Source organism: Mustela lutreola, chromosome 9 (genome assembly GCF_030435805.1).
Source record: "Mustela lutreola isolate mMusLut2 chromosome 9, mMusLut2.pri, whole genome shotgun sequence".
Taxonomy (NCBI): Eukaryota; Metazoa; Chordata; class Mammalia; order Carnivora; family Mustelidae; genus Mustela; species Mustela lutreola.
The window spans coordinates 62,683,277-62,709,243 of record NC_081298.1 but is presented as its reverse complement, the minus strand read 5'-3'; the positions used below and the strand labels follow the sequence as shown (position 1 = coordinate 62,709,243).

The window sequence follows — 25,967 nt, the reverse complement described above, 5'->3', positions numbered from 1 at the left end:
CAGGAAAAGAAACAAACAAACAGAAAAGTAAAATCAATGAATCACTGAAGTAGTCGTTAGTGTAAGTTTATTGTGTATAGACACAAAAAGATGTCTGCAAACCAGGAGCACTCAAACCAAAACATGGGAGCGCCTGGGTGGCTCAGTGGGTTAAGCCGCTGCCTTCCGCTCAGGTCATGATCTCAGGGTCCTGGGATCAAGCCCCACATCGGGCTCTCTGCTCAGCAGGGGGCCTGCTTCCCTTCCTCTCTCTCTGTGATCTCTTCCCTTCCTCTCTCCTACTGTGATCTCTCTCTGTCAAATAAATAAATAAAATCTTCAAAAAAAAAAAAAAAAACCCAAAACAAGGAATGAGGATATGTTGTGAGCAAGAAGCTTATCTAGTGTGAGGGCAGAGACTGTTCTTTATAGTGATTGGTTAAGATATTAGAATTTCTTAAATGAAAGGGAATTGGTTAGTGGTCACTTCATATCAATTTTAGGGAATTATTTAAGTTTTGCTAGAGCGCACCTGGGTGCCTCAGTAGGTTGAGTGTCTGACTCCTGGTTTCGGTTCAGATCATGATCTCAGGGTCCTGAGTTCAAGCCCCGCATTCAGCAGGCTCCACATTCAGCAGGAAGTCTGCTTGAGATTCTCTTTCTCTTTGTCTGTCTCTCTCTCTGTCTCTCTCTCTTGTCTACTTGAGATTCTTTCACTCCCTCGGACACTCCCCTTGCTCACTTACTCTCTCTCTCTAAAACAAACAAATAAAATCTTTTAAGTTTTGCTAATGATTTTCAGAGGTGTATGCAAAGAGAGACCCAGGTGGTGCTAGCCTGGCTTGTCTCACAAAATAATGTAAATTAAGTGTTGCTGACTAAAATGGTTTTGTCTGCTCAGGAAATTTTCCACTCTGGTTTCCATTTGTGTTTGGCTTTCACAGAATCAAGAGTTCCTAATCTTCTGATTGTCAGGAAGGTCCAGATTATGCTGTGGTAATAAACATCCTTCTAAACCTCTTATTTCTTATTTACACTACTGGTTTCTCATGGGTCAGCCAGATGCTCTATTCATTATTGTTGCTCGGGACCCTGGGCTTATAGAGCAGGCACCATATTGAACATTGCTGGGCACTGCTGGGAACTGTGCCACAGGGTAAAAGAGTTAGGGAAACTCATCTCATTAAGCAAGTGTCCCATCTCATAAATGATATATATCACTCCTCGAAACTCATTCAAAATCAAAACTTGGCCAGGCTTAGTCACATGGTGGAGCTGAAAGTGGAGTCCTACCAGGTGCCTTGAAGGAAAAGAACTATGGGCTAAACTGTGCTAATAATTATCACATGATCCCTCCAGAGCACTGCCTCCCCCACCCCCACCCTGCCCACCATGGATGCACCATGGGTCAGTTGCTTAGAATCTGCTCCTTTGTATAGCTCTTTCCAGTTTCATTCCAAGTAGAGTCAACGTAATCTACTCAATTATCTTTTCCACTAATCCTACTCACAATTCTTACTTCTTTGTGCCTCTTTATCATCTCTTAATTGATCTCATGGTATTTATTTGTCTATACCTAGTCAAGTCTCCTGTATTTTTCAGAAAATAGAGTTGTTATAGATCATAAACAGGGAGAGGATATTCCTGACAGTTACGTCTATGGACAGTTTTCTCAAGAGTCTGTGTACTCTGTTCTTGAATGGGAAGTCTCATGTTGAAAGCCGCATGAGGCTACCCCTTCCTTAGGTTCAGTGTCATAGTAGTCACCCTTACAAGGAGCCACTGAATGGTGGGGAGTATGACTATGATGTCATGAGGGTTTGTGTATTGAAAGGGTTTTGCCGACTTTTGCAGTGGTTTCTGGTTGGTTAGTTTGTTTTAGATTTTTATTTATTTATTTATTTGAGAGAGAGTGAGAGAGAGAAAGAGAGAATGAGTGATCATGAGCAGGGGGAGAAGCAGAGGAAGAGAGAGAAGCAGCCTTCCCACTGTGGAGGGAGCCAGATGCGAGGCTTAATCCCAGGACCCTGGGAGCATAATCTGAGCTGAAGGCAGACACTTAACCAACTGAGCCACCCAGGTGCCCCTCAGTGGTTTCTCTCTCTCTCTCTTTTTTTCATTTATTTGACAGAAGGATACCCATCAAGACAGGGAACACAAGCAGGGGTAGTGGGAGAGGGAGAGGGAGAAGGCTTCCCACAGATCAGGGAGCCCGATGTGGGGCTCGATCCCAGGACCCTGGGATCATGACCTGAGCCGAAGGCAGACGCTTAACGACTGAGCCACCCAGGTGCCTCCTCAGTGGTTTCTCTTAAAGGGTTGATGTTATTATGATCTTGGGAGGTTTCATGAACTTCTTCAAGGGAACATAACGGGACCATTCCCTGAGCCCCACCCCCCACCCCCGAACTGTTGTGTTTTACACTGTTTGTGACACATCAAATGTGTGGCTGTGTTTTCCTATACCAGCCAGTTCTCCAACTCTCCAGACTTGGTGTTCTACAGTTTAATTTAATTCTGACACTAATTCTGAATTAACACAGATCCCACAGATGAAGGACTCAGTCCCATTAAATGGCCCCCACTTCAGACATCCATTGTAAGTCTGGGCCACTCATACCGAAATTGGCTGCGAAATTGGGAGTTCCGAAACCCTCTCCTCATGTTTGATAATTTGCTAGAATAGCTCATAGAACTTGGGAAAGCACTATACCTTGGTTGCCAGTTAGTTATAATGGATGCAAATCAGGAAGAACCAAATGAAAAAGAGGCATAAAGCAAGATATAAAAGGAAGGTTTGATATTCCATGTCCTCTCCAGGCATGCCATCATCCTGGCATCAACCTGGAGACTTTCTGACTCGGGTAGTTTCAGATTTTTCTGGAGGTTTCATTACATAGGCATAATTGATTAAATCATTAAGCATTGGTGATTGAACTCAATCTCTAGCCCCTCCACCTGCAGATCATGGAGTGGGGATGAAAGTTACAACCTTCTAATCACTTGGTTGGTTCCTCTGGCAACCAGCCCACCTCCAGAAGCTCTCTGGAACCCAGACAAGAGTAACCTCATTAGCAGAAACTCAGGTGTGGTCAAAAATGGTCCATTGTGAACAACAAAGGATGCTCTTCTCACTCAGGAAATGGCAAGGTTTTTAGGAACTCTGTGCAAGGTATTGGAAACAAAGACAATAAATACAGATTTTTCTATTATATCACATTACTGCATCTCCATCTCAAGTGAAGAGGGTAAATCTAATCTTGTTTCCATGAATGCCATGGACATGTTTGACATTTAGCATTGGCTGAGATTTCCCCTCCAATATGTGAAAAAGATCCACAAGATTGTGATTGAAATGAGTCCAAAGAAAATCTTTTACAACTTTAATGACATCCAGAGCCATGTAATTTGGAAAGATAAGAATTGTTTTTCATGTAGTCATAGGGACTGTGTTTGTAAGTGTAGTCTTCTTAAATTATATGTGCTACTTTAGCTTCTCAAACTAGCATGCATCTTTCTGGCAGTGTATACTGGTGTCCAGGGACAGGGCTGGCCCAACTGACTTTCCCAGACCCTGGGAACAGACTGAGTAGCTCTTTAGAACCCGGAGGGCTATGCATAGGAGTTTTCGTTTGTGGCAACAACATGCAAATCTTTGAGTCTTAATCATATCCCCTTGTTTCCTCTAGATTTGAGAGTCAAATAAACTCCTAGGTCTCACTAACACTCATTCAAATACGCCTGGAATGTCTGGCCCCACATCTTGGCTTCACTCCTTGGAATATGAGCACATCTGCAGAGGTTGTCTGTATGTGGGTTGTTCTAAGGTCAGGCAGAAGGTACAATGGGACCGAATAAACTCATTGAGCTGGGATACAACCACTAAGCTTCTGTTGTGTCCATTTTGAAACCTAACATCACAATTTCCTTTCAAACACTCAGCCAAGATTTTTCTCAAAATCTGGCCTCACTTTGCTTAAACCAAAGAGACCAATATTATAACAGCTTTGTAAAATATGCTGGGTACAGTTGGATAGATATTGTCCAGGTCAGCCATGTGCCAGATATTCAAAGGGCATTTAGATGCACAAGAGATGTATAGGGGAAATTCCTATTAAAGAAGATGGGGGGGAGCTTAGAGAAACGGGGAACTCAGACCACCATGCAGAGTGACCCCAGCTGAGCGAAAGGGGACTGAAGGGAAACCGGAGGGGACTGGCTGACTGCATTTCTGAGAGGGCTTATAAGCCCAGTGGGAATCTTCAGGCTAAGAACATCCATCAGAGGATCCTGCACCTTCCAAGAATGGGCCTGCCTTAAGGCGCTGCCACACCAGGTCCTTGGCTGAGGACAGCAGTAGGAATCAAGGTGTAGTCCCTGGCTGCTCAGTTTCATTCCCTGCAGTTGGAGACCTGAGGGCTCCTGACTGCCATGGAAGGAGAGGTAGATCACAGATGATGGACAGAGAAGCAGGATTAGAAAGGACATACACGGGACGCCTGGGTGGCTCAGTTGGTTAAGCAGCTGCCTTCGGCTCAGGTCATGATCCCAGGTTCTGGGATCGAGTCCCACATAGGGCTCCTTGCTCGGCAGGGAGCCTGCTTCTCCCTCTGCCTCTGCCTGCCTCTCTGTCTGCCTGTGCTCACTCGCTCTCTCTCCCTCTGTCTCTGACAAATAAATAAATAAATAATCTTAAAAAAAAAAAAAAAGAAAGGACATACACAGTGTTCGTTAGGCATACATCTCTGTGTACCTTCCTCCCTGCTTATCTGTGATGCAAAGGAATTAAAAACACAAATGCAGACTAGCACTTACCACATGTGGGGTGGTAAGTGGACAGGATGGTGCAGAAAACAGCGACAGAGTACAATAGAGATATATGAATTATTGGAAATATATAGCTCTTGTGTCAGAGTGTTTCTATATAATGTTTATATTATAAACGGGTAAATTAATCCACATATAAATAAAAAATGATGTGGGAGTCTATTGTTAAAGATGAAGAGGAGAATGGAGATAGAAGGTGAAACAGCAGGTGACTCTTGGATTTCTTGCAGGAGTAACTGAAGAGAAGGAGGTGCCATTGAACCATGAGATACTATGGATCCTGAGAAACAATCTGGGGGGTTCAGAGGGGAGGAGGGTAGGGGAAGGGGTAACAGGGTGATGGGTATTGAAGAAGACATGTGCTCTTATGAGCACTGGGTGCTATACTTAACTAATGATTTACTGGACACTGCATCAAGGGCTAATTATGTACTACACAGTGGCTAACTGAATATAATAAAAAAATTTTTTTAAGTATTAAAAAAAAATTTTCAAATGTTGCTGACAGGAGAAAATAAACCAAATGTAGTATATATAAAAAAAAAAGAAAGAAAGGACATACATATGTGTGTGTGTGTGTGTGTGTGTGTGTGTGTGTGTTTACATGAGATTTACAGATGTATTTATAAATATATATGCATATACTGTGTCTATATATAATATTTAGAGTGGCTTTCTCTGGGAGGAACTGGGAGACAATACGGGGATTTTACTTTGTCCTTTTAAAATTTCTATGCATCAGCATGAGTATTCTTAAGCAAATCTGGTGTGAAATTTCCCTCTCTCTATTTAAGGCAATTCCTTTCCTAATTGCACCAATGTACAGAGCTCATGATGTAAGAGTATGTGTGTCTTTGCTTGAGTCAATTTGCGCTAAATTTTTTGCTGCTGCTTCTTCTTCTTCTTTAAAGGTTTATTTTTTTAAGCAAGAGAGATAGAAAGAGTGGGTGGTGGAGGGAAGGTGTCAGAGGAAGAGGGAGAAGATCCCCCACTGAGCGGGGAGCTTGCTTCAGGGCTTGATCCCAGGACCCTGAGATCATGACCTGAGTTGAAATCAAGAGTTGGCTGTTTAACTGACCAAACCAGCTATGAACCCCTTTTTCTTCTTCTTATATACCTTCCCCAGCTTCTTCTCCTTTTCCCAGAAGATGTCTAGAAACATTTCTTTAGGGGAGGAAGGGAGCCTGTTTACAATCTTCTTCTACATATCCCTCTATCTAACCAAGCTTGTTGGCTACTGGCTACTAATCACATTAAAAAGCAGGAACTAATCCAGACACTGAAAACATGTGTCCTAGGCTCCCTAAAGAAATAAAATGGAGCCATTTGGAGGAAAGCCACAGATCAGGACTTTTTGAAATTCAAAATCAAGTTGTAGCCTGAGAGATTGACAATGAAAATCTGCTAGTCTGTAATACAAGTCAATTTATTTGGGTTATAGAAGCTGTACTAGATTGAATAGTGCCTCCCTCCCCCAAAAAAGAACTCATGTCCACCCAGAACAAGATCACATGAGATGTGATCTTATTTGGAAATAGTTCTTTGCAGATACAATTAGTTAAAATGAACTCACACTGGAGCGAGGCGGGTTCTAGTCCAAGGACAAGTATCCTTGTAAGAAGGCAATGTGAAGACACAGAGGAGGGGACACACAGAGAAGTCCATATGTGGACAGTGGCAGAGACCACAGTCCTATGTCCACAAGTCAAGGAACACCAAGGCCTGCCAACAACCACCAGAAATGAAGAAAAAGCAAAGAACTATCCTTTCCTAGAAACTTCAATGGAGTGTGGCCCTCTCAGCACCTTGATTTTGGACTTCTAGCATCCAGGACAGTGAGAGAGAATCAAATTTCCGTCCAAATTTGGGGTGTGCTGTTACAGCTGCTCTGGGAAACTCATACAGAGGGCAATGTGACAAAGCTGCACTGGGAAAGGGAGGTGCACTGGACACCCTCCTCATGTCTCCCCTCCCCATTCAGCAAAGTCCATTAGTGATACAGCATCCTACATGAGGAGTAGAGACAACCGAATGACGTTGAGGACCGACCTTTCCACCAACTCATATTCCAAAGACAAAAGCCATTCTGTTCTGGATAAGACTTTTTTTTTCTTATAATTCTCTTTACTAAAGGTATTGTCATTCCCAAAGCTAGAGGATATAGGGATGGAAGTTTCCATTTAAAGGTAAGTGTTCACAGCTGCAAGGGCCATGCAGGAGCAGGAAACCACACAACACATTGTCATTTCCGAAACATCATGGCAATATAAAAGAGTCAAAAAAAGGCCCAAAAGGATCTTTAAGGGAAAATTAGATGGAACAAAATTGGAGGCTATAAAATGGCATATTGTGAATGCATGAGAATCCCTTATATGAGGAGGTAGCATCATAGTTTAAGACCCATTATTGGGGAAACCCAAACACAACAAATGACTTTCAGCTTTTAACAAATTCCCAGGAAAACAGAAACATTCCTGGGTTTTTTCCCCATGTATTGTTTTCTTTGGAATTGAATTTATTCTATTAACTTTACTTCTTTGTAAGTTAGTGTTCAAAGACTAAATGTGAAAAGTCACTACTCTTGCAAGATCTTGTAGCAAAACCCTAATGTCTTTTTTCTTTTCTTTTTTTTCTCTTTCTTTCTTTCTTTCTTTCTTAGGAGAGAATATGTGTGTACAGTGAGAGGGAGGGGTAGAGGGAGCAAGAGAGAGAGAGCACCAGGCTGGGTGTGGAGCCTGACTTGGGCTGGATCTTGCGACCCTGAGATCATGACCTGAGCCCAAATCAAGAGTTGGACACTTAACTGACTGAGCCACCAGGTGCCCCCAAACCCTATCTTAAAGAAGGTGATATACAAGTCTGTGATTCAGAAAGGAAACTCAAGTCCAGAGGTTCTGTAGGGAAAAGTAGACAGTACAAGAACATTTTCCCAATGAAAATGTTTCCCAATTTGACATGCAAGGATCCAAACCAGATTAAGAAAGAAGAGAATAGATTTCCAAGAGAGGGAGGCAGGGAGAAAGACCTGAAGTATCACTGTAAGAAAGAAGTGCTCTACATTTGGCCAGATTAGGTGCACCCTGGTGGGTGTGGGAGGGCCGTGGAATGGCGGCCAGCACAGAGAACAGTATTTAAGTGTTGGTTACAGTATAAGCAAGTTGTGTATGTTCTGTGGAGTGCCTATAGTTGTAATAGTAACCAGCTAAATATGTAAGACTTGAAGAATGGAATATTTAAATTCTTCTTAAGAAAAAGAACACCAATTCGTCCTTCAGAGATGTAGTACAAAGTACTATGCTTTCCATAGACTCCCAATGAAGGACATGATATGGGCATAAGAACCCATCCTGCCCCAGCCCCTTACCTCCCATCTCCAGAAATAGACTTAAGTATAAAAGTAGTAGTAGTACTTTTATAAAAGTAGTAGTAGTAAGTATAAAAAAATTAACGTGTTAACAACTGGACTCTGGGGAGTTCTGTCTACATGCCACAGACTTTTAAACAATTCTGCTGAAAACATTTTCAGATAGGCCAATCGAAATTTAAAACCTGTTGCAAATCCCATATTGTCTAACTTTTTTTTTCTTTCTCATTCTAGCTTTATTGAGCTATAATTGACATATACCCTGAATAAGACTTTTTTTTGAGGGCGCCTGGGTAGCTCAGTGGTTGGGCCGCTGCCTTCGGCTCAGGTCATGATCTCAGGGTCCTGGGATCGAGTCCCGCATCGGGCTCTCTGCTCAGCAGGGAGCCTGCTTCCCCCTCTCTCTCTCTGCCTGCCTCTCCGACTACTTGTGATTTCTCTCTGTCAAATAAATAAATAAAATCTTTTAAAAAAAAAAAAAAAGACTTTTTTTTGAAAAATGTATTTTCTTTCCTTTTTAAAAAAAATATTTTATTTATTTGTTAGAGAATGAGAGAGTGAAAGAGAAGGCACAAGCAGGGGGAGCAGCAGGCAGAGGGAGAAGCAGGTTCCCTGCTGAGCAGGAAGCCCAATGCAGGGTTTGATCCCAGGACCCTGGGATCAGGACCTGAGCCAAAGGTAGATGCTTAACCACCATGCAGGCATCCCTGGGTAAAATTTTTGCTCTCCACAGAAATGGATAACAAAGTGTGTTAACAGTCTATACAGTAACTCTAGGGCACCCATGAACAGAGACACACATTGCCACAGACCAGCTGCTTGTGCTATTTCTGCTACTGGAGAACAACCTCACTCAAATAAATGAGGCACGCCTTAGAAAATAAATGCAAATGAGTTAAGTGGGGCTTTGCTTTAAATGTACCTTGATGGTTTATGATTTTTGAACCTAACAAGAAGCCAGCCTAGGCTTCTTCATTGACCATCTCTGTCAGAAAAACAAATATTTTTTAAAGATTTTTATTTATTTATTTGACCGACACAGATCACAAGTAGGCAAAGAGGCAGGCAGAGAGAGAGAGAGAGAGAGAGAGAGAGAGAGGAGGAAGCAGGCTCCCTGCTTAAGCAGAGAGCCCGATGTGGGACTCGATCCCAGGACCCTGAGATTGTGACCTGAGCAGAAGGCAGAGGCTTTAACCCACTGAGCCACCCAGGCGCCCCAAAAAACAAATTTTAATCAAAGGTGATGTCATGAGGTATCAGCAGAGGCCCTTCACAGAGCAGATCTGGAAAGGGCAGGACTGGGATAAGGGCTGGAGAAGCAATGGTGGATGAAAGACCATGGCCAAAGGGTCAGTGTGTATACAAAGCTGCCAGTAGTTCTGGTAAGCCTCATGGGTGAAGTCAAGGCCAGTATCCAAATGCTATCAGGGCGCCCTGTAGAACAGAGGTGACACTGAGTGTCTCAGTAAGGAAAGACGAATTGGGGATGGAGAAGTCAGAGTCACACAGGAGGCTCAGGCCTGGGCAAGTCTTGCAGGTCACAGAGTAGGGGATCATTCCAGAAGTAAGGTGAGAGCAGAGTGAGAGCCAGAGTAATGAATGGGATAGAGACCCAACCATACTGGAGGGTCTGTCCACTCCTGTGGTTCCACATACAGCAGATAATCATTGACCTTATTTCCTTGAGTGTTAGCTTCTGCTCCTGCTCTGATTTTTCCCCCCCATTTTTCCTAGTATAGGCAAACAAAGGCCAATATGTATATTTGTGGTTTATCTGGGCTGTTCAGGGCCTGATCTTCTCAAAGGTCTTCAATATCCTCAGAGATCTCACTTTATCTGTGTGTCTCATTAACGGTGTGGCAGCTGCCACTTTTCAGAAGTTCAGTCTAAATTCTGGGCTGCCAAGCACATGAAGCAGCGATTCCTAGATTCCTGTAATTCATTCATTCATTCATTCATTTAGATTTTATTTATTTATTTGAGAGTGAGAGGGAGAGAGAGAATGCAAGTGAGAGAAGGAGCAGAGGTAGAGGGACAAGCAGACTCCCTGATGTGTGTGGCTCCATCCCAGGACCCTGAGATCATGACCTGAGCTGAAATCAAGAGTCAGATGCTTAACCACGTCACCCATGTGCCCCCACTCTAATTTCTTACACACGTTGAACTGAGTAGAGAAATAGCAGGAAAATTGGGAGTGTGTATCAGGTGGGCTCCAGTGGTTTGAAAGATTCAATGAGATGACATTTATGCAAAGTATAGTAGGTCGGGTCCAATTGAGAGAGAGAAACCACACAGTAGGTTAAACAGAGAAGTTTTAATATTGAAATGATTAACTATAACAAAGGACTAGCTGTAAACTAGGAGAACTCTTCCTTAGAATAGGGTAACAGGTTTACCAAAACATAAACTTGAAAGGGATTCCCATCTCCCTGGAGGTGTGGATGGACCATTGGGCAGGAGATAAGATGGCCTCGAGCTGCTGGGCAAAGAGCAGGGCACCCTCAGGGAGGCAGGCAGGGAGAGGGCATCAGTAGTTGGTGGCACCCGGTGTGCAGTGGGAGGCTGGGCTTAGAGGGGGCACAGGGCCTTCTGAGAAGGCTGTGTGGGCAGGAGAGGGTTTCCACAGAGTGGGCTGCCCAGGCCCCTCACGACAGACATGCTGCATGAGGGTTATGCCAGGGCTTCTTTTTTCCATGTCAGGAGGTCCCCGGACAAGTTATCCCCAGAGGAAGCCGTAACTTATAGACCAATTTCTTCCAAGGCCTGTGACCCGCCCCTCCGAGGACCTACGGGAAGTCCTCTCAATTACCTGCCAGACTCTTGCCCCTCCCACCGGAAGTTGCTGGAAAGCCCCTTCTCCCAGCAATGTCCCTTCAGCTCCCTCTGCTGAGAGAGCTGTAACATGCGGCTCCCTTGAAGGAGAAAAAATCTGCAGAGGGAATTCCGTTGTTTATTATAGAGCCAGTATTGAAAGGTGCATTTGGAGCTGGGAGGAAATTAAACTAGTTGATAACTGAAACAGAGAGCTTCGCAAAGAGATGGGCACAGAGTAGGTGCTCAGTGACTACAGCTGTATTAGACTCTTACCCACTGTAATGAATAAGAGTAAATTATGTAGAATGATTTTAAAGTTAGGTGTAAGACATATTAATATATATGGTCCTGTAATTCACTTATGTATTACTCAACTGGACATGAAGTTAAGAATCTGTGTGTCAAGTAATTCTCATTTCTAATTCTTGTTTCTTTCGTTTTCTTTTTGTCTAGGTCTTATACAATATATTAATTGCCTTCACAAAGATGCATAAATTTGAAGACATAGAACCTGTTGACATTTTGGCTGGATGTGCCCGATTCATTATTGTGGGGGTTGGAGGAGTGTTTTTCGGCATAATTTTTGGGTTTATTTCTGCATTTATCACGCGTTTCACTCAGAATATCTCTGCCATCGAACCACTCATCGTCTTCATGTTCAGCTACCTGTCTTACTTAGCTGCGGAAACACTCTACCTCTCCGGCATCCTGGCGTGAGTACAAACCAAGGACTGACTCTTACAGCAATAGAAGAGAATGCAGGACCGCACAGCATGGAGTAGCATTTGCAGAAGGCACAACTTTTGACACTAATCTGCAAAGGTGTTACTGGATTTAGGTTTTTTAAACTTCCGTAAAATCTGATTCGGGGCCTTTGCTAAACAAATGTTCTTTCCCTCCAGCCTTTGTGTTTGCTCTTCTCCTGAATGACCTTAGCAGAGCAGAGCAATTACGAGGTCAAGTTGAAAGACTCAAAAGCTCTGATGCAGAGAAGAACTAGAAGTTCAAGCTTAAAGCCTCATTTCAATAGCTTTTTTTTTCCCCCTTGAAAAATTCATTATTTTGAAGGTAAAGGGCAGCATACCAAGAAGGACTGTCATTCCTGAGCTCTGCCTTCTGCTATTTCCCTTAAATCACATCACACCAGACTGGAATGAGACTAGGTAGATGGGATAAGACCAGAGGCCCAGATTTCTTTTTCCTAATGAAACTATTTGTAAATATTTATCCTTCCATAGGTCTTGGAATGAGGTTGCTTAACTTGGCTTGCTATATCTGGTCGTGTTGTTTTTTTCTATGGCATTATCCTCATACCCAGCTACTCAGGCAGAAATATTTAATTTTATTGCATAGAAATAACTATTTTAATTAAATATAATAGTACAAAATCTAGATACTCATTATTGTTCCACCTTAAAAGTGGTATAAATTACTTAGACAAGGCAAAGATTTTTTTCTCTTCTCCTGCCCTCAGGTGACCAACCACCACCATCTTCCCCGCTGACTTGCTAGTGACCCTAGAGTAAAAACATTTTAAATAAAAAATTTCTCATTAAATTGTTGTAAGAAACATTGCTCAGGTGGGGGAAATGAGAGCCTTGCTTCATTATTCTTTCCAGAAACACTTCTGCTTTGGGTTTGTGCACCCAGTACACAAATGGTTGATACCATTTTCTTTTTTTTTTTAAGGTTTTATTTATTTTTTTGACAGAAAGAGAAATCACAAGCAGGCAGAGAGGTAGGCATAGAAAGAGGCAGAAGCAGCCTCCCCACTGAGCAGAGAGCCTGGTGTGGGACCCTCAGTTCCCAGGACCCTGAGATCATGATCCGAGCTGACGGCAGAGGCTTAACCCACTGAACCACCCAGGAGCCCCTGATGCCATTTTCTTGTGAGAAATCCATGCCATGTCCACCTTCTCTAACATACTAATTTGAGCAAACTCTTTGGGGAGGGATAAGGGAAATAAAGAAAACCTGTGGGGAAAGAGAAAGGGCAATGGAGACGATGTTTTCTCTGGATAAAAACAAGATGTGTGTATCTATCACATCACCAGGAGGGAATTTTTCAGGGAGGGGGAAATCTCAGGCTTCTCCCGAGACTGTCTTCTTTCTGCAGAATCACAGCCTGCGCAGTAACAATGAAGAAGTATGTAGAGGAAAATGTGTCCCAGACATCCTACACCACCATCAAGTATTTCATGAAGATGCTGAGCAGCGTCAGCGAAACCTTGATCTTCATCTTCATGGGTGTGTCCACCATTGGGAAGAACCATGAATGGAACTGGGCCTTCATCTGTTTCACCCTGGTCTTCTGCCAGATCTGGAGAGCCATTAGTAAGAGACAGCAGGACCCACAGAGGCTTCTGCCTGCTTGCTTTTTACAAATTTTCTTTTCCCTTTCTGCAGTGTAACAACCTAAGTAGTGAGGTGACACTAACTGGTTTTGCAGGTTAGGGGAGTAGAGGCACTTTGTAGGGACCAGGAATGTTGTCTGTGAGCTCCCTCACTCAGTTCAGAGAAACTAGAGGCTAAGAAGGTTGTGCACTGAAGCAGAGCTGGGGGAAGGAGTCTGTTTCTCTTTTTTATTTGAAGAGAGAATTTCACATCTACACATTTAAATATAACTCAATAAATTTATCCCTTGTTCTTCATTTCCTTGTTAGGTTTTACCCTCTTGCACCTTAAATAAGATATAGGTTATACACTGTGAGCATTTACACTTTTATTACAAGAAAAGTGGGATCTCACTACGTGTATTCTATGTAAGGCAGAAAACAGTCCCCTAAAACCCACAGGTGATTTTAGTTGAGGGTTGAGTTTGACGTACAGAAAACCAAGGACCAGGAAGTGAATCTTTATTTTATTTATTTTTTTAAATATCTTTTTTTTAAAGATTTTATTTATTTATTTGAGAGAGAATGACTGGGAGAGAGCATGAGCGAGGAGAAGGTGAGAGGGAGAAGCAGACCCCCCGTTGATTTGGGAGCCCAAGGTGGGACTCGATCCCAGGACGCCGGAATCATGACCTGAACTAAAGGCAGTCACTTAACTGACTGAGCCACCCAGGCACCCTGAATCTTTATTTTTAAAAGCTCTTATTATTAATTAGTAAAGCCAATTCCATAATGTAACTGACTTCACCTGTATAAAATGTGCCTAGCTTAAAAACATGAGATCTCTTGACTAATGGCTACTTATTTATCTTGTACATCATGTTTCTGGGGCTAGCGAGAACATTAAGTACAGAATGACATTATAAGTGCTGCCCTTTGATTAGAGGCAGTTTTATTTTTAAGTGATTTTGACCAGGATTTGAAACATTTGCTTGATTGACTTTATCAATATTTTAAAGCTAATTACAGTTAAAGAGAAATTAGGGGAAATGATTCAAGAACTTACCTTGAACATGCAATTCTAAATTAATTTAAGGTGGGTTTTAAATCTAGGAAGGAATAACAAGAATGCAAAAATATTAAAATATTCAAAAAACCAACTCTGAATATGTATGCATGTTCGGTTTCTTGGGGTGAAAAGAATTAAGGAAACTGTGTTATTAACAATACAAATGTATAATTTCAAATCAAATCTCAGCATGGCTAATAACTAGCTATATTCAAAATCGTCTTCCTCAACCACAAAATGGGAGGCATGAACAAATTTTCTGGGTTCCCTTCCCTCTCTAATGTCAAGAGAAGTAATATTACTGAACTTCAGCCCAGCCAACAGGAGTATAAACCATCTAAGAAAGGATTAATATTTTGGATACCTCAATATTGTTGGTCCTTGGTGACAAGAAACTTGGTGACCAACTCCCTCATATTCTAGCTAAGAGAATGGCTGACTGGGTCACGTCACAGTGAGGGACAGAGCCAGCTGACAGAATCCAGGTCTCTCTCCCAGCCTCTTCTCATCCGCAGCCTGACTTGTGGCTGATAGTAGCCATGAAGGCTTATAACGCAAATTCTCTGCTTTCTGTTATATATAGATATTTAATTTATGTAAGCCTTCCATCTACCTTCTGAGGTAAATATTACCATTACCTCCTCCAGAGAGATGGACTACATGAAAAGATTAGAACCTTAGCCAAAGTCACATACTAGTATGTGAAGGAGCCAGGACACATAAAACAAAATGAAAAATTTTAGATTTTACCATCTCTCACATCATCCATGTGCCTGTCATCAAGGGTTGCTTGCTGTGAGGTCTGTGTGATTAGAAGTCACACGTGGATACTGAGAGTTTTATTCTGCAGTAAAAGCTCCTTAGTCAGAGCTTTAGTGAAGGACCTTTCCCACCAGGAAGCAGCATATTGGTGGTAAGCTAGGTCATGCTGGCCACTCAGAGATGGAAAAATCAGTGAGGTAGAAAACACCTCTGTGTTTTAAACAAGCTCTGTCACCCTCCACCTTCCACTTACCGATGGTAAGAACTACCCCCCCTTTGAGCCCTTGCCAACTTTCTTGTTTGCATTGAACCTCAAGAAGAACCAAACCAACCACAAAAGTTTTGCTTACCCAGCAGAGACCACAATCACTAAGAGAGTCCTCTTATGTTTAAAATTATATGGCTCCTTTGGTTACTCACTGAGAACACGAGATGGCAAAAATGTTTCTATCCCCCAAGTAATACCCTTGCTTTACCTAGTTTTGAAAGGCAGAGCAAAAATTTTGAGTCTAGATTAGAATATATATGTCACGTCATATCAAAAAGTATCAAGATTTTATGACTTTAAACACACACACATGCGCACAAGTTAGGAAGCTAACAACGTGAAGTACTACTGTTCACAACTACTCAAGAAATGAAGTTTTGTAGGATGTTCTGTTTGGGATGGACAAGCATAGATGTGATGAAATTAAGTTGCATTGTTTTGCGGGCACAAACACACAATTTGGGTACATTAGCACTGTATATCTACTCATTCATGACCCTCTGCTCTAATACATATTTTCCCCTTTCTAGGCGTATTTGCTCTCTTCTATGTCAGTAACCAGTTTCGGACTTTCCCCTTCTCCATCAAGGACCAGTGCATAATTTTCTACAGTGGTGTCCGAGGAGCTGGAAGTTTTTCACTTGCATTTTTGCTTCCTCTGTCTCTTTTTCCTAGGAAGAAAATGTTTGTCACTGCTACTCTAGTAGTTATATATTTTACTGTATTTATTCAGGTTAGTAGATTTTTTTCATATCTGAAATAAGTAGAGTCTTTCAAGATAATGTATTAAATACATATAGTACCAAAAAAAGGGATGCTTTGTCTAATTTTTCAACATATGCTCAGTACTCCAACTAAATTCCCAAATACTTCTAGATCATGTTTGTATTCATCCTTTAACCTCTAAAATATGTTTCTTTTTAATCAATAAGATATATTAGTCAAAATATTCCTGGGTAGCAGGTGAATGGTAGTTACTCTAATGTGTTTTACTGAAAACAAGATTTCCAGTAGTACTGGATAGCTCAAGTTTTTATTTTAGCTGGAGTTTTTTCTCAGCAAACTAATGAGAGGTTATTTTAAGGGATGACACTAAATTACTGCCTTAAAGTAATGCCTGTTTTTTAGGGGCACCCGGGTGACTCAGTGGGTTAAAGCCTTTGCTTTCGGCTCAGGTCATGATCCCAGGGTCCTGCGATTGAGCCCCACATCGGGCTCTCTGCTCAGCAGGGAGTCTGCTTCCTCCTTCTCTGCCTGTTTCTCTGCCTACTTGTGATCTCTGTCTGTCAAATAAATAAATAAAATCTTCAAAAAAGTAATGCTTTTTTTTTTTTTTAAAGAGAAATGTGATTAAAGCTATGCTTTCTTTTCTTTTAAAGAATTATTTATTTGTTTGTTTATTTGGCAGAGAGAGACAGCAATAGAGGGAACACAAGGAGGGGGAGTGGAAGAGAGAGAAGCAGGCTTCCCACTGAGCGGGGAACTGACATGGGGCTTGATCCCAGGACACTGGGATCATGGCCTGAGGCAAAGGCAGACACTTAAGGACTGAGACACCCAAGAGTCCCAAAGTAATATCTATTTTCATTGCAGAATTTGAAAGACTTAAATAAGAACTAAACATTAGAGCATTTATCCAAAATGCTTATGTTTATACAAAAAGATATGAAAAATTGGAAGCTCTAACAGTTTTGCTAATAGATTTGCTCTCTATACAACAATCTTTACTACAACAAACTCTTTATTTTGTCATTTGTGGTCTAGGGAATCACAATTGGCCCACTGGTCAGGTACCTGGATGTTAGAAAGACCAATAAAAAAGAATCCATCAATGAAGAGCTTCATATTCGTGTAAGTTATCTCTGTCATAATTAATAAGTTAAAAGGATGTTCTCCATTTGTCACTGACAGGAGTAATCTAGAGCTTTGGTGAGATGTTGCATACACATTACTAAATGTAGCTTCTTTCTTCACTAGCTAGATTAAGAGTGACTGTACTAGTTTCTGATTGCTGCTGTAGGAAATTGTCACAAATTAAATAGCTTAAAAAACCATAGTTATTATCTTATAGTTCTGGAGGTCAGAAGTTCAAAATGGGTCTCACTGGACTAAAATCAAGATGTTACTGGGCTGCATTTCTTTCTGGAGTTTCTAGGGAAAAATCTGTTTTCTTGCCTCTTGCAGCTTCTATAATCTTCCAGCATTCCTTGGCTCATGGACCCCTCTCATCTTCAAAGCTAGCAATGGCCACTCAGGTCTTTCTCATGTTGCATCACTCTGATCCTGAATTTTCTGCCTTCCTCTTCCACATTAAAGACCTTTATGATTATGTTGGGCCCATGTGGTTAATTTAGGATATTCTCTCTATCTTAAAGTTGGCAACTTTAAGTCCAACTACTATCTTAATTTTCCTTTGCATATAAACTAACATATTAACCAGTTCTGGGGATTAGAATATAGACATCTGCAGGAACCATTATTCTATCAGTCTGCCCTTGGCCCCTCAAAGATTCGTATCTATTCCATAGGCAAAATACATTAACTCTATTCTGAGGTCCCCAAATTCTCAATCCATTGTCCATTGTAGTGTCAACCACAAGACTAAGATCTCACCTAAATTTTATCAGCCCCAAAGTCCAAAATCTCATCATCTCAGTCATCTAAATCAGGGATGATTGACCCTCTGGGTATTATCCATCCTCAGGCACAGCTCTTCTTCAACGCTGAACCTGTGAAATTCAAGAGACAATCATCTGATCCCCAAATACACTGGTAGGGCAGTCATAAGATAATGGCTATATTCCCTTTCAAAAAGGGGGAAAATGGAAGGAAACAAATGGAGTCATTTCTAATGACTGGGAAGTTTACTTGGTTTCAAGGCCTGGGAACTGCCTCTGTTCTCTCAGATCAGAACTCCAATGTAGTTTCCACCCTCTGGATTTTCAACTCCACCCTCTGAGTCATCCTTCCTGTTTCATGAAAGGTGGCCTGTGTTTTCAGCTCATTCCTTTGATCTGCCTGTTTCTTGCCTATAGAACTTTGGAGTCCCAACCTTTGCTTTCATTTTATCTATTCGCCTTGCTTTTTGGTTCCAGGCTGGAAGTGTTTCTGTCAGGATTCAACAGGGAAGCAGAACCAGTAAGAGATATATATTAAGAATGTCATTGGAAGGAATTGGCTTACCTACTGTGTGGGCTGACTAGGCAATCCCAGAACCTACAAGACAGCCCCTCAGGATGGGTAGACCAGAACCCTCAGGCATGAGCCATAGCTGCACGGTGCACAACTGGAGTTTTCTTCTTCATCAGGGAAGCTTCAGTCATACTCTTCAGGCCTTTTAACTGATCATATTAGGCCCACCCAGGTTATCTGGGATAATCGCCCTCACTTTAAGACAGCAGATTATGGGTTTTAATCACATCTACTAAATACCTTCACAGCAACATATAGATTATTGTTAATAGTACCTGGGACTAGCCTTGCTTAGAGGACACCTCAAAAATCCATCACAGTAACTAATGCTCATAATTGCCCTACTTGCTTCTGAAATCGTCATTCCAATGGAACATGGGCCCTTCTGCTCTTTCTGAACTTCTCATTAGGGAAGGGTAAACACTTCTACTCCTTCTGCAGATACAGCCTAGTACAGTTTTCAGTGAAAACATTCAATTCTGACAAAGATGAAGTTGAGCATGGTTTCTATCTGTTTAAATTCAATACAGTATTAGATGGATGCCATTTTGTATGGCTCCAGAGCATAAAAATGGGAAGGAATACATGGAAGACAGAGGGAAAGAGACTTCAGCTCAGCTAAGGAAGACCATTCTGGCAATGGCTTCTCCTACAGAACACCCAAAGCTAAAATGGATGTGTACAAACAGTGACTGGCATAGCTGCTGTACAGGAGATTCAGGCTCTGTGGGGATGATTGTCTCAGATAATTTTGGGGTTTATTTTTTGCCTATAACTTCATGATCATGATGCTGGAGAGACTGATGAAGTCTTTCAAAATCAGCCCTGAATTTTATGGCCAAAGTCATCTAAACCCAAACCGACAATCTTCAAGGCCATTTGAAAATTTTCAACAGATGGGGATAAGGAGCAAATGTTTTAAAAATAAGAAGTGTTTTGGGGATCCTGGGTTACTCCATCTATTAAGTGTTTGCCTTTGGCTCAGGTCACAATCGCAGGGTCCTGGGATCAAGCCCTGTGTCGGCTCCCTGCTCAGCAGGGAGTCTGCTTCTCCTTCTCTTTTTGCCCCTCCCCCCTGCTCATTCTCTTTCTTGCTCTCTCAAATAAATAAATAAAGTTTTTTAAAAAAAATAAGAAACACTTTAACCTGATTGAAGATTTTTGTTTCTATTTTTATACCCTCTATTCAGCATTTTTAGAAATTAAATAATACACCTAAGACAATAGAACTTGGGTACTTTACTCCTTCCTTAATTTTTTCTCAAATAGAGTAATAATTACTGGTAGAAAGTACATCAATTAAATATTTCAGAATTAATTTAGTATTTTAATGTATTTTGCAAAAGTATTTTAGAAGTCAGCATAAACTTCAATGATTACACGTTTAAATTATGAAGAGTAATTCATACATTTTGAAGAGGTTATGCTTTTTTCTGAAATTCCTGTTAATAATTTGGGTGAAGCAAATTTAGTATAATTGGCTTGGATTGTGAAGTGTAATACTGAGACAAAATAATCAGATAAAAATGAGGCAAATGTTATTGTTATTATAGGATATCTGTAGAATTCTATTTTCAGAAACTCTATAAATTGGATCCTGACAATATTTTTCTTGTGTGTTGTAATTATAAGTAACAACTAGAATTACATTCATGTGATCTTAGTAATGAGACATTGTCCAAGTTATTCTAGAAAAATATTATTCAAAATAAATAGCAGGTACCCTGTTTTCATCAAAAGTTATGTGCATTATTAAGGAGATTATCAGCAGAGTCTGAATCATGAAACTAAGTTGAATTACTATGGAAGGCATTATAAGTTTCAGTTACATGAACAGACTGATAGAAAAGAGGACATGTTCCAGGAAATTAAAACCTCCTTTGTTTTCCAAAGTGTATTAGCTTTCCTTGTGTGTCTTTTAGAGTTAACGTTTCACCAGCAATCATTTTCCTGTATTTGGTTTGGCAGCTGATGGATCACTTGAAAGCTGGAATTGAAGATGTGTGTGGGCAATGGAGCCACTACCAAGTGAGAGACAAGTAAGGAGGCAGAGGGTTTCACTGCCTAGGAAGGATATCTGTGACCGGAGGAACCTCAGAATGTTACATTGAAAATTGAGCGTAAGACTTAAAGAATCCAGAGGAATGAGACCAGGAATACAAAGGGCCCAGCAATCAGGGCATAGTAGAGGCAGGTGGAAGCTGTGGGAATGCCCAGCTTGTGAGTGGAGAGTTCTCAGGTGGAGGGGCCATAGATTTGGAAGAGGTTGTGTCAGAGAGAACTAGTGCAACTTTCAGGTTGAAATTAGAGAAGTCAGACCTAAGTTTAAAACAAGGACAATTTTCCTGATGAAAAGAGAAGCTTAACCATGAAATGACTGGCTTCATAAGGCTACAAAGGGAGTTTAGTGAGTCATCAAGGATCCTGAGGAAGAAACTCCTCCACTGGGGAGGGGGGTTGCAGTGAAAGACCTTCAGGGGTCCTTTCTATGTGATTCTATACAAATGCCAAAGTCTCTCTTCTCCACCACATCTCATATTCAGAACACATTCTCTTCCTGGATTTTAGTCTACAGCATATTTCTTATGTGGCCCTGAAGAGAGTTTCACTCAGAATAAGGAAGATGAGAGCTTGGGAGTTAAACACAGCTATTTAGTGAATGTAGGAGTTGACAGTAGTTGAGTTAACCAAACGACAGAAGTTTTCTTTCTAGGGCTTGCCAACATATTGATGGTGATGCGAAGAAAAACTGACTTTTGGAAAGTCTCGCAGTCAAGATGCGTAGTGGCACCTAAATGAGAAACTGAGAGCTTTTGTGTGGGGTCTTTAAGTTTTATTTTATTTTTTCTTTATTTTGTGAGTCTGTGGGTAATCTATTTTTACATTTTAATTCCAGCCAGTTAACATGCAGTGTTATATTAGTTTCAGGTGTACAACATAGTGAGTGATTCAACACTGCCACACAACACCTGGTGCTCATCACAACAACACAACAAATCCCCATCCCCTGTTTTACCCATTCCCCCCACCACGTCCTCTCTGGGAATCATCAGTTCTTTATAGTTAGGAGTCTGGTTCTCAGTTTGTCTCTCTTTTTTCCTTTTTTCCTTTGTTTTGTTTCTTAAATTCTATATGGTGAACTCATATAGTATTGGTCTTTCTCTGACTGATTTATTTTACTTAGTATTATATTTTCTAGTTCCATCTATGTTGTTGCAAATGGCAAGATTTCCTTCTTTTAGATGGCTGAGTAATATTCCATTTTATATATTACATCTTTTTTATCCATTCGTCAGTCAATGGACACTTGGGCTACTTCCATTGTTTGGCTATTATAAATAATGCTGCTTTAAACATAGGGCTACATGTATCTCTTTGATTTAGTGTTTTAGTATTTGGGGTTAAATATTCAGTGGAATAATTTTTGGATAATAAGGTAGTTTTATTTTTAACTTTTTTTTTTTTTTTTTTTTTTTTTTAGGATCTTCCATACTGTTTTCCACAGTCGCTGCACAAATTTGCATTTTGAGTGGGCTCTTTTTTATGAAGTAAAACGGACAGTCCTCATAGTGTTAAAATAGAACTTAATATATGTAAATGTCCACCAACCTAGAACCTAGGTCATGGATTTTTGAAGTCTAAACCTGATAGTTCACCCAGTGAAAAATCATTTAATATTATTCCATTTGGCCAAATTTATACCAAATTTTCTAGACACTAAGCAGTAAGACACACTCAATGCATTCCAAATCCTCACATTGCTATAGACAAGGTTTTGGGGGAAAGAAAAGAGAAAGAGCCTGAATCAATAATGATGATCCATAGAAGAAATGCTATAACAGAGGCAAATGCATAGAACTATAATTGTACAGAGGTGGGAGTACATTTTGAAAATACATGAGGAGTTCTCCAGGCAAAGAAGAATGGAAAACATGCCAAGCAGCAGCAGTAGCAGCAGGATATTTCAAAATGTAAGGCAAGAAAGAGCACAGCATGGTTTGGACACAGTCAGAGAAAGGGACGTGGTGAGACAAGAGGTTGGAAAGACAGAGATACTCTTCTATGGCACAGTGCTAAGAAACTCTATACAGCCACTTAATGCTATAAAATTCCATTTGATGTTGAACATTCATATCAAAAGAGTCTTAGATAGAATAGTGTAAAATAGAAGAGTAGTGGAAACAGTTGACAAAGCCAAAAGACAAGTTGGCAACCAGAAAACAAATAACCCAAGCCAAGGAATGGGCAGAAGACATGAACAGACATTTCTCCAAAGAAGACGTAGAAATGGCCAAAGAACACATGAAAAAATGCTCAACATAACTTGGCATCACAGAAATACAAATCGAAACCACAATGAGATACCCCCTCACACCAGTCAGAATGGCTAAAATTAACAAGTCAGGAAATAACAAATGTTGGCAGGAATGCAGAGAAAGGGGAACCCTCTTACAATGTTGGTGGGAATGCAAGCTGGTGCAGCCATTCTGGAAAACAGTATGGAGGTTCCTCAAAAGGTTAAAAACAGAGATACTCTACTCAGCAATTGCATTACTAGGTATTTACACAAAGAATACAGATGTTGTGATCTGAAGGGGCACCTGCACCCCCAATGTTTATAGCAGCAATGTCCTTAATAACCAAACTATGGAAAGAGCCCAGACATCCAACGGTAGATGGATGGATAAAGTAGATGTGGTGTATATACACAATGTTATATTACTCAGCCTTCAAAAAGGATGAAATCTTACCATTTGCAATGGCATGGATGTAACTAAAGGATATCACAGTAAGCAAAATAAATCAGTCAGAGGATGAAATTATCATATGGTTTCATTCATATGTGGAATTCAAGAAATAAAACAGAGGATCATAGGGGAAGGGAGGGGAAAATAAAATAAGATGAAATCAGTGAAGGAAATGAACCATAAGAGACTCTTAATCATAAGAAATAAACTGAAGATTGTAGGAGGGGAGGTGGATAGGGGGATAGGGTAACTGGATGATGGGCATTAAGGCGGGCTCGTGATGTAATGAACATTGGGTGTTATATGCGATTGATGAATAACTGAACTCTGCATCTGAAATTAATGGTACACTATATGATAATTAACTCAAATAAAATAAGACACATTTTTAAAAAAGGAAAAAGAAGTAAACAAATGGGAGAGTAGTACGATCATACTTGACTTTTGAAAGGCAAATAACAACAGCGATATGGAAGCTGAATTTGAGAGATACTGTGGGTGTGAGATGTGTAAGGGGTATCCACATGGACGTAAGAATTTCATCCTGTAAATACAAAATAAGCCCCAGGTACTATGCTAGCTGTTTCATATATTGTATCTTACATGATCTCCTGAATCGCCTGTGTTAGTCCTATTTTTCTCATTTTGAAGCTGAAGAAACCAACTCCAGGAGATCAACTAACCTACAACGGAACCTTGATTGAATTTAGGTCTGGATTTAGAACCTCTTCTGTTTTCAGTGAGCCACAGAGTTTTCAGAATCATAGGGATGAGGAACTAGCAGAAGGCAGGCATGGGGACTGGCCAGGGGCTTAGGGAGAGGACAGTGAGTAAAGACAGTAAGAGTGACTCTCACATTTCCAGATAGTGAGTCTAGGGGGATAACACCACCATGGTGAAATGTGTAGACTAATAGAGGAATGTTCAGTTAAATAATACCAGGGTGTGAAGAGGGGAAGCTGAATGAGGACAGGACTCTGAGAAGCTTCATTCCTCTGGGACAGGTAAGGAGGAGGAAGAGATTTGGAAGAGACCTTTAGGGAGGCTGAAAGGGAAGCAGGTGTGGATCAGGTAATGGAGGGCACAGAGGAAATGACCTGGTGGCCCATCAGGAGAATCCAGGTGGCACATAGGGCACCCCCCCCCCTCCGTGTTGAACAGTAAAGGTCAAGGTGAGCTCGGTATGAAGAGAGTCAGGGAGGTCCTATGGGTGGGGAGCAATGCAGTGGATTGACCAATAGGCAGGAGCAACAAACAGCCTCTCTTGAAGAAAGGCAGAAAACAAGAAGGCTGAGGGGTGAGCCCACTTGGAGCAAGAACAGGTCTGGCAGGAGCCAAACGTGGGTCCTGAGGAATCACAGCCTGCTAACCCCAGAGGAGACTTGACTTATAAAGGATCCATCTGCTTCACAGACCAGGAGACCAATCACCAGATAAGAAGGCAGCAGCCCAGGGAGTTGCTTTCCCCTCCAGAAAATAAAGCAGGCACACAAATTACTCTTTGAATGTAAAATGATTGGAAGTGTTGAAAATTCCTACTCCAAACAAATAGCCGACTCCAAAGACGCCATATGCGGACATGCAGCTCAGTCTAATGGGTCAGCCAGAGGTTTGCTACAATAGTCAGCGGCCATCAGCGCCTAGCCTATTCAGCTTCCCCATCATTCAGACTGTCAGGATATGTGGGTTCTCCCCCCCACTGCTCCCTCTTGCATTGTCAGGAATCAAAATGATCTGCAGCATAATGGGCAAAACTACTGTAACTATTGGGCCATTTAAATTTATTGGGTTCTGGTTGAATAGGCCAATATTACTGTAAGTGCAGCTGCCACTGTTGGGAGCTGTTAGAATGGAACATTTGTTCAAAAGCCTCAACCCCTCATTTCTTCTCTTACAATTGGAGCTGAGCTGAGCTGGGCCTCCCCCGCTCCGCACTTATGCATACTTTCTGCCCTAATTGCAGCTTGTCCCTCCCTTTTGTCTAGTTGATTTTCAATGTATTCAGGCCACTAGGTTATTCTTTCTTTATTAAAAAAATATATATATATAATAAAAATAAAATATAAAAATATAAAATTCCCATTATTTTTAAAAAATGTGTTCAAAGACTGAATTTTCATCACTATCCTGGTGTTCAGAACAAAGTGAGGTAATAGTTTGTTTTAGGAAAAATACATACTTCTGTAACACTTACAGAGATTAAAGGTGTCCAAACCATTGTTTTTTGTTTTTAGGTTTAAGAAGTTTGATCACAGATATTTACGGAAAATCCTAACCCGAAAGAACCAGCCCAAGTCCAGCATTGTCTCCTTGTACAAGAAGCTGGAAATGAAACAAGCTATCGAGATGGTAGAAACTGGGATCCTCAGTTCCACAGCCTTTTCCGTACCCCACCCGTAAGTCCCATATGTCCTTTGATCTGGACTTTCCATATCAGAATTCCTAGGAGGCACTAACTCATCGTTTCAATTACAGATAATATGAGGAGTGAAGAGGCAGAAATTTCAAGGAGGAATCATGGGAAAAGGATGACCCAAGTCTTGGCCATTAGGTCATTGGCCATTTGTACTTTGGCCCATGCTCAGCCTCTCTCACCTAGTTTCTGAACATT

General features: G+C 41.1%; 1 protein-coding gene across 1 annotated transcript in view; it reads left to right on the top strand.

Annotated features, from left to right (window-relative positions):
* Window positions 1-25,967, top strand: part of SLC9A4 (solute carrier family 9 member A4) — a 69,064-nt gene that overhangs the window by 18,958 nt on the left and 24,139 nt on the right. The window contains exons 3-8 of the mRNA XM_059134399.1: window positions 11,438-11,697; window positions 13,101-13,318; window positions 15,947-16,149; window positions 17,181-17,267; window positions 20,577-20,647; window positions 25,591-25,752. Of these exons, the coding sequence (XP_058990382.1) occupies window positions 11,438-11,697; window positions 13,101-13,318; window positions 15,947-16,149; window positions 17,181-17,267; window positions 20,577-20,647; window positions 25,591-25,752 (1,001 nt within the window). The remainder of the gene's footprint in view (window positions 1-11,437; window positions 11,698-13,100; window positions 13,319-15,946; window positions 16,150-17,180; window positions 17,268-20,576; window positions 20,648-25,590; window positions 25,753-25,967) is intronic.